At 28.5% G+C, this 14,417-nt stretch overlaps 1 protein-coding gene across 1 annotated transcript; it reads right to left on the reverse strand.

Annotated features, from left to right (window-relative positions):
- Positions 1-695: 695 nt before the first annotated feature.
- Positions 696-2,663, reverse strand: LOC145833637 (uncharacterized). The gene is made up of 4 exons (XM_082940784.1): positions 2,632-2,663; positions 1,802-2,174; positions 1,475-1,669; positions 696-1,202 (listed from the first exon to the last, which is right to left on the reverse strand). The coding sequence occupies exons 1-4, from the start codon at positions 2,661-2,663 to the stop codon at positions 696-698; spliced, it is 1,107 nt and encodes a 368-aa protein (XP_082796910.1).
- Between the last annotated feature and the right edge of the window lie 11,754 nt (positions 2,664-14,417).

Below are 14,417 nucleotides of genomic sequence, written 5' to 3' on the forward strand. Positions count from 1 at the left end.
TTAACACTAATTAGCATAATTGAGCCAAATTAATTAGACATTCACAATTCATAAATGCATATATAAAACAGTTTATCAGTGATTTAACTAAGATAACAACATTAAAAATAAAATAAAAATAAGCGACAAAATTCAAATAAAATCTATAACAACTTATAAAGATTAGATTTATAAACGTATTGTTGCTTATACAATTTAGGTTTACATGTTTTTATAAATAGAGATTCTAAAATACTTAGGTGATAATCGTTACGAGCTTTACTTAAAATTGAAAAGTTACTATCACTATAGTTCTTTGCGCAATCTGAATTGTTTAATAAGTGTTCAGCTATCGCTGATGATCTATTAGATGGTTTTTTTAAACCAGTGTCCATCCACCTTCTGAGGGAATTAAAAACGTGTTGGTCCCTTCTAATATGGAATCTTTGGGACGTTCTGCTAATGTACTCACTGTCACAGTGGCATTTGTACATATAAATTATTTTGCTTTTTTCCTGATCGGCAGTACGGTCTTTACAAATTCCATTTAAGGGCTTTCTTGTAGCATGACTGATTCTTAGTTGTACAGAGTTAAAAGTGGAGTTTACAGTGTATTTTACAGTCTTTTCTAGAGCAGTTGCTACTTTACCGAGATATGGCAATCTCAAATATACAGGGCATTTTCTAGGACCAAATTTAACCGGTTTTTCAAATTTTTAGATTGTATTGTTAATTGTCTTTCTGACTATATGCGATGGATAACCAAGAGCTTCAAAAATATTTTTTATTTTATCTAATTCCTCTTCAAACAACTTTTTCGAACAAATCTTGTGTGCTCTGAATACCAAACAGGAAATTAAACCGAGTTTTTGAGATAAAGGGCAGAATGACTGAAATGGAATATACTGACCAGCAAATGTTGGTTTTCTGTAAACAGTAGTAAGCAACTCAGAAGATGTACGCAACAGATGTACATCCAGGAAAGGTAAGCAATTGTCTTTTTCTAATTTAATAGTAAATTTTAAATTTGGGTGTAAGTTCGAAATTTTGCTAAATAGTTCCTCAATGTTATATTCATCATTGTAAGACACAAAAATGTCATCAACATACCTAATATAGTTTATTGGTTTTTGATACTTGGAAAAGAGCAATGTTTCAAAGTATCCCACAAAAATGTTGGCTAAAATAGGGCCAAGTGGACTACCCATCGCCACTCCATCTATCTGTTTATAAATATAAGAATTAAATCTGAATTCAACATTTTTTACTGCCATGTTTAACATACTAAGACAAACATCTTTTGGAATAGAAGGAGCTGTAAGACCAGAATTATAAAGTTCATTTAAACATTTATAGTTTCATCCACTAGGACATTAGTAAAGAGGCTTTTTATGTCAAAAGAACACATGTTACTTGGTAAAAAAGCATTTTTTCTTATGACTTCAACGAATGAGAAAGAGTCTTTTATACAAAAAGTGGAATACTTACTGGAAACTGGTTCGAGGATTTTGATTAGTAGCTTTGAAATTTTATATTGTGCAGAACTACTCATATCTAAAATAGGTCTAGTTGGAACACTGTCTTTGTGAGTTTTAGGTAGTCCGTACAGTTTCGGACACTGAGAAGTTGAAGGTCTAACAGACTCATACAAATCCTTAGAAATATAACCTTTGGCGTACCAACCTCTGAGCTTAAGTTGAAAAGCTCGTTCTATTTTAACAGTTGAATCAAATCTTTCAAAAGGACCTAGTTTAACAAATTTATCTTTATCTTCTAAAATATTATACATTTTCTTTAAATAATCCTCTCTATTTAACAAAACAAAAGATGAGCCCTTATCAGCCTTTAGAATTGCTATATCAGGATTAGATTTCAGAGACTTATAGGCTTCATTGCAGTCTTTAAACATTCTAAAATCAGAAGAGTTACATTTTACATTAGTAAAAGAATGAGACAAGCTGTATAGCTTTGCATTACAACCGTCTAACTTCTCTCCGGATATTGGTCTGTGATGTCTAAGTTGTCCTGATAAAATTTCAAACTCAGAGAAAAATTTTTCACGTTGCAGGTTGTTAAAGGGGATAGAGAATTTCAGACCATTTTCTAATACGAACTTTTCATTAACATTCGGTACATAGTCAGAGAGGTTTAATACTTTAGTAAATGTTGAAGAAAAATTATAAAAACGTTTTGTCCTGAGGTGTAGTAAACTTTTGTTGTTTTTATCCAGAATCTTTTTATCATTTCTTTTGATAAGTTCACACAAATACTTAATAAACTTTAATCTATCTATCAATGACAAAAAAGTGACAATAATTTTAAAACTACTGATAAAATACAGTTTAATATATTTGTTCATACTATACAGTCTACCAATTTCATCTTTTATAAAAATTTTTGCTACTGATGGGCTTTGCTTAAGTTTTGACCTTTTTATTCTGTGATAAATTACATTTGGACATACCGAGACTGGATACAATCATTTAAGAACTTGACTTTCAATACATTACTTTTTAACTTCAGTTTACATTTCTGAACTTTGTTCAACAATATCAATTGTTCTTTGGTGTACTTATGTCTTAACTTAGTATATAACTTTTTAGTACTACATATCTTGTACAGAAATCTAAGTACTGTTTACAGAAAACTAACATTTGCTGGTCAATATATTCCATTTCAGTCATTCTGCCCTTTATCTCAAAAACTCGGTTTAATTTCCTGTTTGGTATTCAGAGCACACAAGATTTGTTCGAAAAAGTTGTTTGAAGAGGAATTAGATAAAATAAAAAATATTTTTGAAGCTCTTGGTTATCCATCGCATATGGTCAGAAAGACAATTAACAATACAATCTCAAAATTTGAAAAACCGGTTAAATTTGGTCCTAGAAAATGCCCTGTATATTTGAGATTGCCATATCTCGGTAAAGTAGCAACTGCTCTAGAAAAGACTGTAAAATACACTGTAAACTCCACTTTTAACTCTGTACAACATAGAATCAGTCATGCTACAAGAAAGCCCTTAAATGGAATTTGTAAAGACCGTACTGCCGATCAGGAAAAAAGCAAAATAATTTATATGTACAAATGCCACTGTGACAGTGAGTATATTGGCAGAACGTCCCAAAGATTCCATATTAGAAGGGACCAACACGTTTTTAATTCCCTCAGAAGATGGATGGACACTAGTTTAAAAAAACCATCTAATAGATCATCAGCGATAGCTGAACACTTATTAAACAATTCAGATTGCGCAAAGAACTATAGTGATAGTAACTTTTCAATTTTAAGTAAAGCTCGTAACGATTATCACCTAAGTATTTTAGAATCTCTATTTATAAAAACATGTAAACCTAATTTGTGTAAGCAACAATACGTTTATAAATCTAATCTTTATAAGTTGTTATAAATTTTATTTGAATTTTGTGGCATATTTTTATTTTGTTTTTAATGTTGCTTATCTTAGTTAAATCACTGATAAACTGTTTTATATATGCATTTATGAATTGTGAATGTCTAATTAATTTTGCTCAATTATGCTAATTAGTGTTAATTGATTTTTCTGATGTAACCTTTAACTATTTATATACTCAAAATTTAATCTTAAAAGATTAGTTGCTAACTAAAGTAATTGAAAAGCGTTAGCCGAAACCGATTTTACTTGTTTGTTGCTTTAATAGAAATCTTTTTGAATGAATTTTATCTTAGATTTCTGTACAAGATATGTAGTACTAAAAAGTAATATACTAAGTTAAGACATAAGTACACCAAAGAACAATTGATATTGTTGAACAAAGTTCAGAAATGTAAACTGAAGTTACAAAGTAATGTATTGAAAGTCAAGTTCTTAAATGATTGTATCCAGTCTCGTGTATGTCCAAATGTAATTTATCACAGAATAAAAAGGTCAAAACTTAAGCAAAGCCCATCAGTAGAAAAAATGTTTATAAAAGATGAAATTGGTAGACTGTATAGTATGAACAAATATATTAAACTGTATTTTATCAGTAGTTTTAAAATTATTGTCACTTTTTTGTCATTGATAGATAGATTAAAGTTTATTAAGTATTTGAGTGAACTTATCAAAAGAAATGATAAAAAGATTCTGGATAAAAACAACAAAAGTTTACTACACCTCAGGACAAAACGTTTTGGTAATTTTTCTTCAACATTTACTAAAGTATTAAACCTCTCTGACTATGTACCGAATGTTAATGAAAAGTTCGTATTAGAAAATGGTCTGAAATTCTCTATCCCCTTTAACAACCTGCAACGTGAAAAATTTTTCTCTGAGTTTGAAATTTTATCAGGACAACTTAGACATCACAGACCAATATCCGGAGAGAAGTTAGACGGTTGTAATGCAAAGCTATACAGCTTGTCTCATTCTTTTACTAATGTAAAATGTAACTCTTCTGATTTTAGAATGTTTAAAGACTGCAATGAAGCCTATAAGTCTCTGAAATCTAATCCTGATATAGCAATTCTAAAGGCTGATAAGGGCTCATCTTTTGTTTTGTTAAATAGAGAGGATTATTTAAAGAAAATGTATAATATTTTAGAAGATAAAGATAAATTAGTTAAACTAGGTCCTTTTGAAAGATTTGATTCAACTGTTAAAATAGAACGAGCTTTTCAACTTAAGCTCAGAGGTTTGTACGCCAAAGGTTATATTTCTAAGGATTTGTATGAGTCTGTTAGACCTTCAACTTCTCAGTGTCCGAAACTGTACGGACTACCTAAAACTCACAAAGACAGTGTTCCAACTAGACCTATTTTAGATATGAGTAGTTCTGCACAATATAAAATTTCAAAGCTACTAATCAAAATCCTCGAACCAGTTTCCAGTAAGTATTCCACTTTTTGTATAAAAGACTCTTTCTCATTCGATGAAGTCAAAAGAAAAAATGCTTTTTTACCAAGTAACATGTGTTCTTTTGACATAAAAAGCCTCTTTACTAATGTCCCAGTGGATGAAACTATAAATGTTTAAATGAACTTTATAATTCTGGTCTTACAGCTCCTTCTATTCCAAAAGATGTTTGTCTTAGTATGTTAAACATGGCAGTAAAAAATGTTGAATTCAGATTTAATTCTTATATTTATAAACAGTTAGATGGAGTGGCGATGGGTAGTCCACTTGGCCCTATTTTAGCCAATATTTTTGTGGGATACTTTGAAACATTGCTCTTTTCCAAGTATCAAAAACCAATAAACTATATTAGGTATGTTGATGACATTTTTGTGTCTTACAATGATGAATATAACATTGAGGAACTATTTAGCAAAATTTCGAATTTACACCCAAATTTACTATTGAAAAAGAAAAAGATAATTGCTTACCTTTCTTGGATGTACATCTGTTGCGTACATCTTCTGAGTTGCTTACTACTGTTTACAGAAAACCAACATTTGCTGGTCAATATATTCCATTTCAGTCATTCTGCCCTTTATCTCAAAAACTCGGTTTAATTTCCTGTTTGGTATTCAGAGCACACAAGATTTGTTCGAAAAAGTTGTTTGAAGAGGAATTAGATAAAATAAAAAATATTTTTGAAGCTCTTGGTTATCCATCGCATATAGTCAGAAAGACAATTAACAATACAACCTCAAAATTTGAAAAACCGGTTAAATTTGGTCCTAGAAAATGCCCTGTATATTTGAGATTGCCATATCTCGGTAAAGTAGCAACTGCTCTAGAAAAGACTGTAAAATACACTGTAAACTCCACTTTTAACTCTGTACAACTAAGAATCAGTCATGCTACAAGAAAGCCCTTAAATGGAATTTGTAAAGACCGTACTGCCGATCAGGAAAAAAGCAAAATAATTTATATGTACAAATGGCACTGTGACAGTGAGTACATTGGCAGAACGTCCCAAAGATTCCATATTAGAAGGGACCAACACGTTTTTAATTCCCTCAGAAGATGGATGGACACTGGTTTAAAAAACCATCTAATAGATCATCAGCGATAGCTGAACACTTATTAAACAATTCAGATTGCGCAAAGAACTATAGTGATAGTAACTTTTCAATTTTAAGTAAAGCTCGTAACGATTATCACCTAAGTATTTTAGAATCTCTATTTATAAAAACATGTAAACCTAATTTGTGTAAGCAACAATACGTTTATAAATCTAATCTTTATAAGTTGTTATAAATTTTATTTTAATTTTGTCGCTTATTTTTATTTTATTTTTAATGTTGCTTATCTTAGTTAAATTACTGATAAACTGTTTTATATATGCATTTATGAATTGTGAATGTCTAATTAATTTTGCTCAATTATGCTAATTAGTGTTAATTGATTTTTCTGATGTAACCTTTAACTATTTATATACTCAAAATTTAATCTTAAAAGATTAGTTGCTAACTAAAGTAATTGAAAAGCGTTAGCCGAAACCGATTTTACTTGTTTGTTGCTTTAATAGAAATCTTTTTGAATGAATTTTATCTTAGATTTCTGTACAAGATATGTAGTACTAAAAAGTAATATACTAAGTTAAGACATAAGTACACCAAAGAACAATTGATATTGTTGAACAAAGTTCAGAAATGTAAACTGAAGTTACAAAGTAATGTATTGAAAGTCAAGTTCTTAAATGATTGTATCCAGTCTCGTGTATGTCCAAATGTAATTTATCACAGAATAAAAAGGTCAAAACTTAAGCAAAGCCCATCAGTAGAAAAAATGTTTATAAAAGATGAAATTGGTAGACTGTATAGTATGAACAAATATATTAAACTGTATTTTATCAGTAGTTTTAAAATTATTGTCACTTTTTTGTCATTGATAGATAGATTAAAGTTTATTAAGTATTTGAGTGAACTTATCAAAAGAAATGATAAAAAGATTCTGGATAAAAACAACAAAAGTTTACTACACCTCAGGACAAAACGTTTTGGTAATTTTTCTTCAACATTTACTAAAGTATTAAACCTCTCTGACTATGTACCGAATGTTAATGAAAAGTTCGTATTAGAAAATGGTCTGAAATTCTCTATCCCCTTTAACAACCTGCAACGTGAAAAATTTTTCTCTGAGTTTGAAATTTTATCAGGACAACTTAGACATCACAGACCAATATCCGGAGAGAAGTTAGACGGTTGTAATGCAAAGCTATACAGCTTGTCTCATTCTTTTACTAATGTAAAATGTAACTCTTCTGATTTTAGAATGTTTAAAGACTGCAATGAAGCCTATAAGTCTCTGAAATCTAATCCTGATATAGCAATTCTAAAGGCTGATAAGGGCTCATCTTTTGTTTTGTTAAATAGAGAGGATTATTTAAAGAAAATGTATAATATTTTAGAAGATAAAGATAAATTAGTTAAACTAGGTCCTTTTGAAAGATTTGATTCAACTGTTAAAATAGAACGAGCTTTTCAACTTAAGCTCAGAGGTTTGTACGCCAAAGGTTATATTTCTAAGGATTTGTATGAGTCTGTTAGACCTTCAACTTCTCAGTGTCCGAAACTGTACGGACTACCTAAAACTCACAAAGACAGTGTTCCAACTAGACCTATTTTAGATATGAGTAGTTCTGCACAATATAAAATTTCAAAGCTACTAATCAAAATCCTCGAACCAGTTTCCAGTAAGTATTCCACTTTTTGTATAAAAGACTCTTTCTCATTCGATGAAGTCAAAAGAAAAAATGCTTTTTTACCAAGTAACATGTGTTCTTTTGACATAAAAAGCCTCTTTACTAATGTCCCAGTGGATGAAACTATAAATGTTTAAATGAACTTTATAATTCTGGTCTTACAGCTCCTTCTATTCCAAAAGATGTTTGTCTTAGTATGTTAAACATGGCAGTAAAAAATGTTGAATTCAGATTTAATTCTTATATTTATAAACAGTTAGATGGAGTGGCGATGGGTAGTCCACTTGGCCCTATTTTAGCCAATATTTTTGTGGGATACTTTGAAACATTGCTCTTTTCCAAGTATCAAAAACCAATAAACTGTATTAGGTATGTTGATGACATTTTTGTGTCTTACAATGATGAATATAACATTGAGGAACTATTTAGCAAAATTTCGAATTTACACCCAAATTTACTATTGAAAAAGAAAAAGATAATTGCTTACCTTTCTTGGATGTACATCTGTTGCGTACATCTTCTGAGTTGCTTACTACTGTTTACAGAAAACCAACATTTGCTGGTCAATATATTCCATTTCAGTCATTCTGCCCTTTATCTCAAAAACTCGGTTTAATTTCCTGTTTGGTATTCAGAGCACACAAGATTTGTTCGAAAAAGTTGTTTGAAGAGGAATTAGATAAAATAAAAAATATTTTTGAAGCTCTTGGTTATCCATCGCATATAGTCAGAAAGACAATTAACAATACAACCTCAAAATTTGAAAAACCGGTTAAATTTGGTCCTAGAAAATGCCCTGTATATTTGAGATTGCCATATCTCGGTAAAGTAGCAACTGCTCTAGAAAAGACTGTAAAATACACTGTAAACTCCACTTTTAACTCTGTACAACTAAGAATCAGTCATGCTACAAGAAAGCCCTTAAATGGAATTTGTAAAGACCGTACTGCCGATCAGGAAAAAAGCAAAATAATTTATATGTACAAATGGCACTGTGACAGTGAGTACATTGGCAGAACGTTCCAAAGATTCCATATTAGAAGGGACCAACACGTTTTTAATTCCCTCAGAAGATGGATGGACACTGGTTTAAAAAACCATCTAATAGATCATCAGCGATAGCTGAACACTTATTAAACAATTCAGATTGCGCAAAGAACTATAGTGATAGTAACTTTTCAATTTTAAGTAAAGCTCGTAACGATTATCACCTAAGTATTTTAGAATCTCTATTTATAAAAACATGTAAACCTAAATTGTGTAAGCAACAATACGTTTATAAATCTAATCTTTATAAGTTGTTATAAATTTTATTTTAATTTTGTCGCTTATTTTTATTTTATTTTTAATGTTGCTTATCTTAGTTAAATTACTGATAAACTGTTTTATATATGCATTTATGAATTGTGAATGTCTAATTAATTTTGCTCAATTATGCTAATTAGTGTTAATTGATTTTTCTGATGTAACCTTTAACTATTTATATACTCAAAATTTAATCTTAAAATTAGTTGCTAACTAAAGTAATTGAAAAGCGTTAGCCGAAATCGATTTTACTTGTTTGTTGCTTTAATAAAGATGTTTTTGAATGAATTTTGTCTTAGATTTCTGTACAATACATTATTTCCTTATCCACTTTATATTTTTTAGTTCAAATTAGGTTAAAGTTAATTTTTTCTATGACTCATTTTATGTTTAATTACTGTTTAGTTTGCTTTAATTTAAAAAACTCTAACGTTTTTTCATTTTGTACCTATTTTTTTAATTTTTTATGTAACTATATACGTATTATAGCTGTTATAAAATAACACTACCTATATCTTTGCTTTATTATGAAACTGGTACAATAAAAGAACTAAAAAACCAAAAAAAATAAAAAAAAATAATTAAGTAGAGATCCTACTAATAGATTTCAAGTATTTATTTTCTTTCTTGTTTTTGTCTAACTTTAAGTATATATCAATTGTAATTTTATAAGACTTAACTGATATAATTCATAGATTTAAAATTTTAATATGGAGTAAGTAAAGCAATTTTAAATAATACTTAAACTTAAATTTGCTAGACAGCGTCTAAACTTGACGAAAACAGCCAAACTTTTCAAAGCTATACATTAACAGCTATGCCTTAAAAATATGGAAAAAACTAAATAGCAAATTTGATACAATTAGTTTTGGTAACTCTATATCAGCATTTTGCTTTACTCTTTCTTTAAATAGTTAATCAATGAGAAAATATAATAGTTTTGACCCGTTCAATTTAGTTATAGCTTATTCTAACTAAAAATGTTCTAACTAGTAATAAAATGTAATAATGATTTGTTAGCAAGTCATCATCTAATGGCTATGTACACTTTTGTATTTGTTGCAATAAAAAAAACCTATTTTAAGTGAACCAATTTTTTTAATCCTTACTAATTAACTTATACTAAAGGTCTTCAAGCTAAACCTTAAAATAAAAAGTTAAAATTCTGTGTACTCCAATGTGCGAATATCCTGTATAAACTTCAAATTTCCCGTTATATCAAATGCATGATTTCGAAAACTTTATTTTATCTTCCAACAAGATTTCCCATAAAACTGATCAAGACCTTTCTTTCTGCTATTCATTATCAACTCCAGTATATCTAGTGTAAGTTTCAAATTATTGCCCTGTGGCTTACCCTATTACGGCTTAAGGTCCCCTAAATTTCGTATTTTTTTTTATTATATCTAGTATAACTTTCATAAATATAATAAAAAACACTAATACCTTTATTTATTCGCTCTTCATCATAAACTCTAGAATAGTTAATGTAACTTTTAGCACTATGACTTATGGCCTGAAAGGTGGCAAATAGGCCAAGTTTAGTTACGATGATCTAGTGTAACTTTCAAAATTTATTGTAAGTTTTAAAATAAGCTTAAAATACAACCGAAAGCCACGTTTTTTTTTTTGCTTTTCATTACGAACTCTAGAATATCTTGTGTAAGTTTCAAAAATTGGGTTATACTTTAAAGTTACGATTCATGCACCCCAAAATAAATTTCGAGCACACTAATAAGCACTGGTGCACTTTTTTAAAGACCACTGAGAAGAATTTGATTGAGTGTAGTATAATTAAGTTTGATACGATCGAGTTTATATAAACGAGTTTGATATGATCGAGTTTAATATGATCAAATTAAAAACAATCGATTTTTTATAACATTTAGTAAGAAAAGTAATATTTTAAAACGGTGAAGTTAAAAATGACCGCTAGTTAGAAATGATCGTCTACTGTTATTTATACTTCTATTGTTGTTTGCAAGGCCAGTATTACCAAAATTCAGATTTTTTTGTATATCTTTAATAATAAGTTAAAAAACTATTTTAAAAGTTAAAATTAAACTATATAAACAAAGTTGTCAAAGATAAATCATTTTATTCAAATTTTATCAGGGCTGATTTTTAACTTTAGTAAAAATTTTGAATTAAATTAGTGTTGTTTTTAACGATTATAATTGTATGTTAATAAGTATTAAAAAATAAACAATTTTGTTTTTGTTTAATAAATTTTTACATGTTTTTGTATAACGCAGTTTTTTATATAAGTTATATATATATATATATATATATAGAATTAAGTTATTTAACTTAATAGATTAAATTTTTCACACTGAGCCCACCTTGAGGGCTTTAGTATTAAAAAGGTTTATTTAAAGATGCAAAACTTAAAGGACTCGAGTTTCGTGACTACACACTCATCAGCTTCAAAACAAGGTTAAAATAAAGCACAAAACAAAATAACTAATGAAAGTTAAATTTTTTTTACATAAATAGATTATGACGTAATTTTGAAACTATCAAATATCATGCAAAAAGGCTTGTGCAAAAATTAATTTACCAATCGACAATAAACTAGCAAAAACTCATATAACTTCAGTGAGTAACTATATATTAGGACAGATAATTGAAAAAGATAAAGATAAAATTAAGATGCAAATTGAAATTTAGGTTATTTAATGATGATACAAGGCCACAGTTAACTCTGGCGTTGAGACGAGGTTCTATGTCGGCTTGTCCTCGACTCAGTTTAGATTCAGGTATTCAGACCATAAAAAATCTTTTAAAGGCGGCATATATGAAAATGACACTGAACTTTCGAAGTATGTTTGTGGCTTAAAGCGCAGCGGCATTGACTTCAAAATATCCTGGGAAGTTCTAAAAAGAGCACAGCCTATAGCTGACGGCAATAGCCCAACATGTAGGCTGTGTCTCAAAGAAGCATCAGCTGTTCTATATGCACTGAAAGACAAGAGATGCCTAAACAAAAGAACCGAGTTTGTATCGTCTTGTAGACATATAAAAAAGTCGCTTTTAAAGTTTAACAAGTTTTAATTTCATCTTAAAATAACCTAAATTTCAATTTGCATCTTAATTTTATCTTTATGTTTTTCAATTATCTGTCGTAATATATAGTTACTCACTGAAGTTATATGAATTTTTGTTAGTTTATTGTCGATTTGTAAATTAATTTTAGCACTAGCCGTTTTGCATGATTTTTAATAGTTTAAAAATTACGTCATTATCTATTTATATAAAATTTTTAACTTTCATTATTGATTTTGTTTTGTGCTTTATTTTAAACTTGTTTTAAAACTGATGAGCGTATAGTCACGAAACTCGAGTCCTTTGAGTTTTGCATCTTTAAATAAACCTTTTTAATATATATATATATATATATATAAATATATATATATATATATACATATATACCACATATATTTTTGTGTTAAAACTTTATTCCGACTAACAGCGTTTCACTGCTTTCAAATAAATTTGAGAAAAGATCTACTGAGTTTTAAAAAAGCTCTAAGCTCTTCTTCACAAATTAATTCATGTTTTTTTTAAACTTGCCTATTCTTAGAGGTTTTTTGAGGTTAGTACATGCTTTTATTAGTTGTATTTTTCGTAGAAAATTTTATATTTTTATGCTTTTATTCCAAAACCTGTTTTTAAACTATAAAGTTTGTTATAGTTACTACTCACATAAATATTACACATACTTATACATGTTTTTTTTTCTAATGTTTGTTTATATTTTATAGACTCGTATATCTGTTCTTAGCTTATTTGAGAGCAGTAAAAAGCCGTTAGTCGGAATAAAGTTTTAACATAAAAACATCTTTGGTATATATATTCCGATAAGCTTAGCTTATCAGGATCTCTAGAATCGCCTTTTAATGTTACATCTTCATACATACAAAACAATTTTGGTAAGTTTAGAACTTTTTATCAAACAGGTTTCGATGCTCTCGATAACCACAACAACATGCAGTTCTCTACAAAAGAAGCGGACAACGACCTGTTGAGCGGTTACAGTTGTGCTGCTAGTTATGGCGGAAATGGGGGCAACTGGTACAGAGGGTACGGTTACTGGGATTGTGTGTACCATAACTTGAATGGAGTTTACGGCAAGGATGGGGATGCAGGTGTTAAGTTCATGTTCTGGTCGAAATTTTACAGCAACAAGCCTGTCGTGGCCCTCCAAAAGATGAGATGGATGCTGCGTGAATTTGTTTAAAAATTTGTAAATGGTATATAATTTATTTGCTGCATTTTGTGCTTTAATTAGTTATCAGTTAAAATTTTTATATTTTTGCAATAAGTTTACTAATTAGATTAGAAGCATTGAGCTCAAATATTTTAACTACATCATATTTTTCGAACATGTTTTAAACTACATTTTGACAAACGACTTTTGACATTATTGACGTTTACTTACAGAATTTGTTAAAACAGACTATTTAATTGTAGCTTGTTTTTTTGCGTACCCTTTTACATTTTATTTTTTACTACTATTATTAATCTTTTAAATAAAACTTATACTCCAACATTGGTGTCTATTTGTATACTTTTACGCTGTTTAACATTAATAATAATGTGCCAACCCATCAGGGGCGTCCTACCGAGAAATCTCAATACTGAAATCAATAAACCAAAGTATGAGTATTATATTATCTTAGTTGCTTTTTAAACATAAACTTTAAAATAGGTTTGTTCTACCCTTAGAAATGTGTGACAGCTAACCTCTTTCGATTTAAAAAAAATCAATAAGCATATATTTTAGGTCACTTATAGTTTATCATTTAAACAAAACTCAGTAAGTAGTTATAATTGTAAGTCTACATTTTTTCGTTGTAGTGAATTAGTACATATTTATTTAACTTTATTTAGTGACATTTATCAATTTATTTAGTTTTCTATAATGATTAATTTAAAATATAAAAACTAAATAAACAAAAAGATTTTTATTGCTTTTAAATGCTTTGTTTAGTTTTAAAAACAAGAAATCTTATCAAGGTAAATGAATTTGTAAAATATTTCAATATTTATATTTTTGTCAACTTTTAAAAGAATCTTTAAAACCAAATAAAACTAATTAAAGACTAATTGAATAAATAATTAAGTATTTTTTGTAGTTAGTACTAAAACAAATATTTTAAAAATAATCGAGAACTCGAGTTTTTAGAACTGATACATATGTTAGTTTTTAATTTAGTTAATACTGACTAAAGTTGTTAAATATACTTTTGTTCTAATAATTTTTAGTGAATAATTTTGAAAATAACAATTTATCATTGCCTTAACCTTATAAAACATAACCTTAAACTCAGAATTTTTATTTTATTTTTAAAACTTATATGTTAATGATTTTTTGTACGAAAAAGTTTTAAATTAGATGTTTTGCAACAAAACCGTTTTTATCAAAATAAACTAGGTTGAATTTATCAAGTCTGCTTTATAAATTTATTTTAATTCAGCTAAAATGATACTTTATTGCCTTGTTTCAATTGAAACAAAAGGTAT

The sequence above is a fragment of the Thalia democratica genome, chromosome 4 (genome assembly GCF_965202585.1).
Source record: "Thalia democratica chromosome 4, ktThaDemo2.hap1.1, whole genome shotgun sequence".
Classification (NCBI taxonomy): domain Eukaryota; kingdom Metazoa; phylum Chordata; class Thaliacea; order Salpida; family Salpidae; genus Thalia; species Thalia democratica.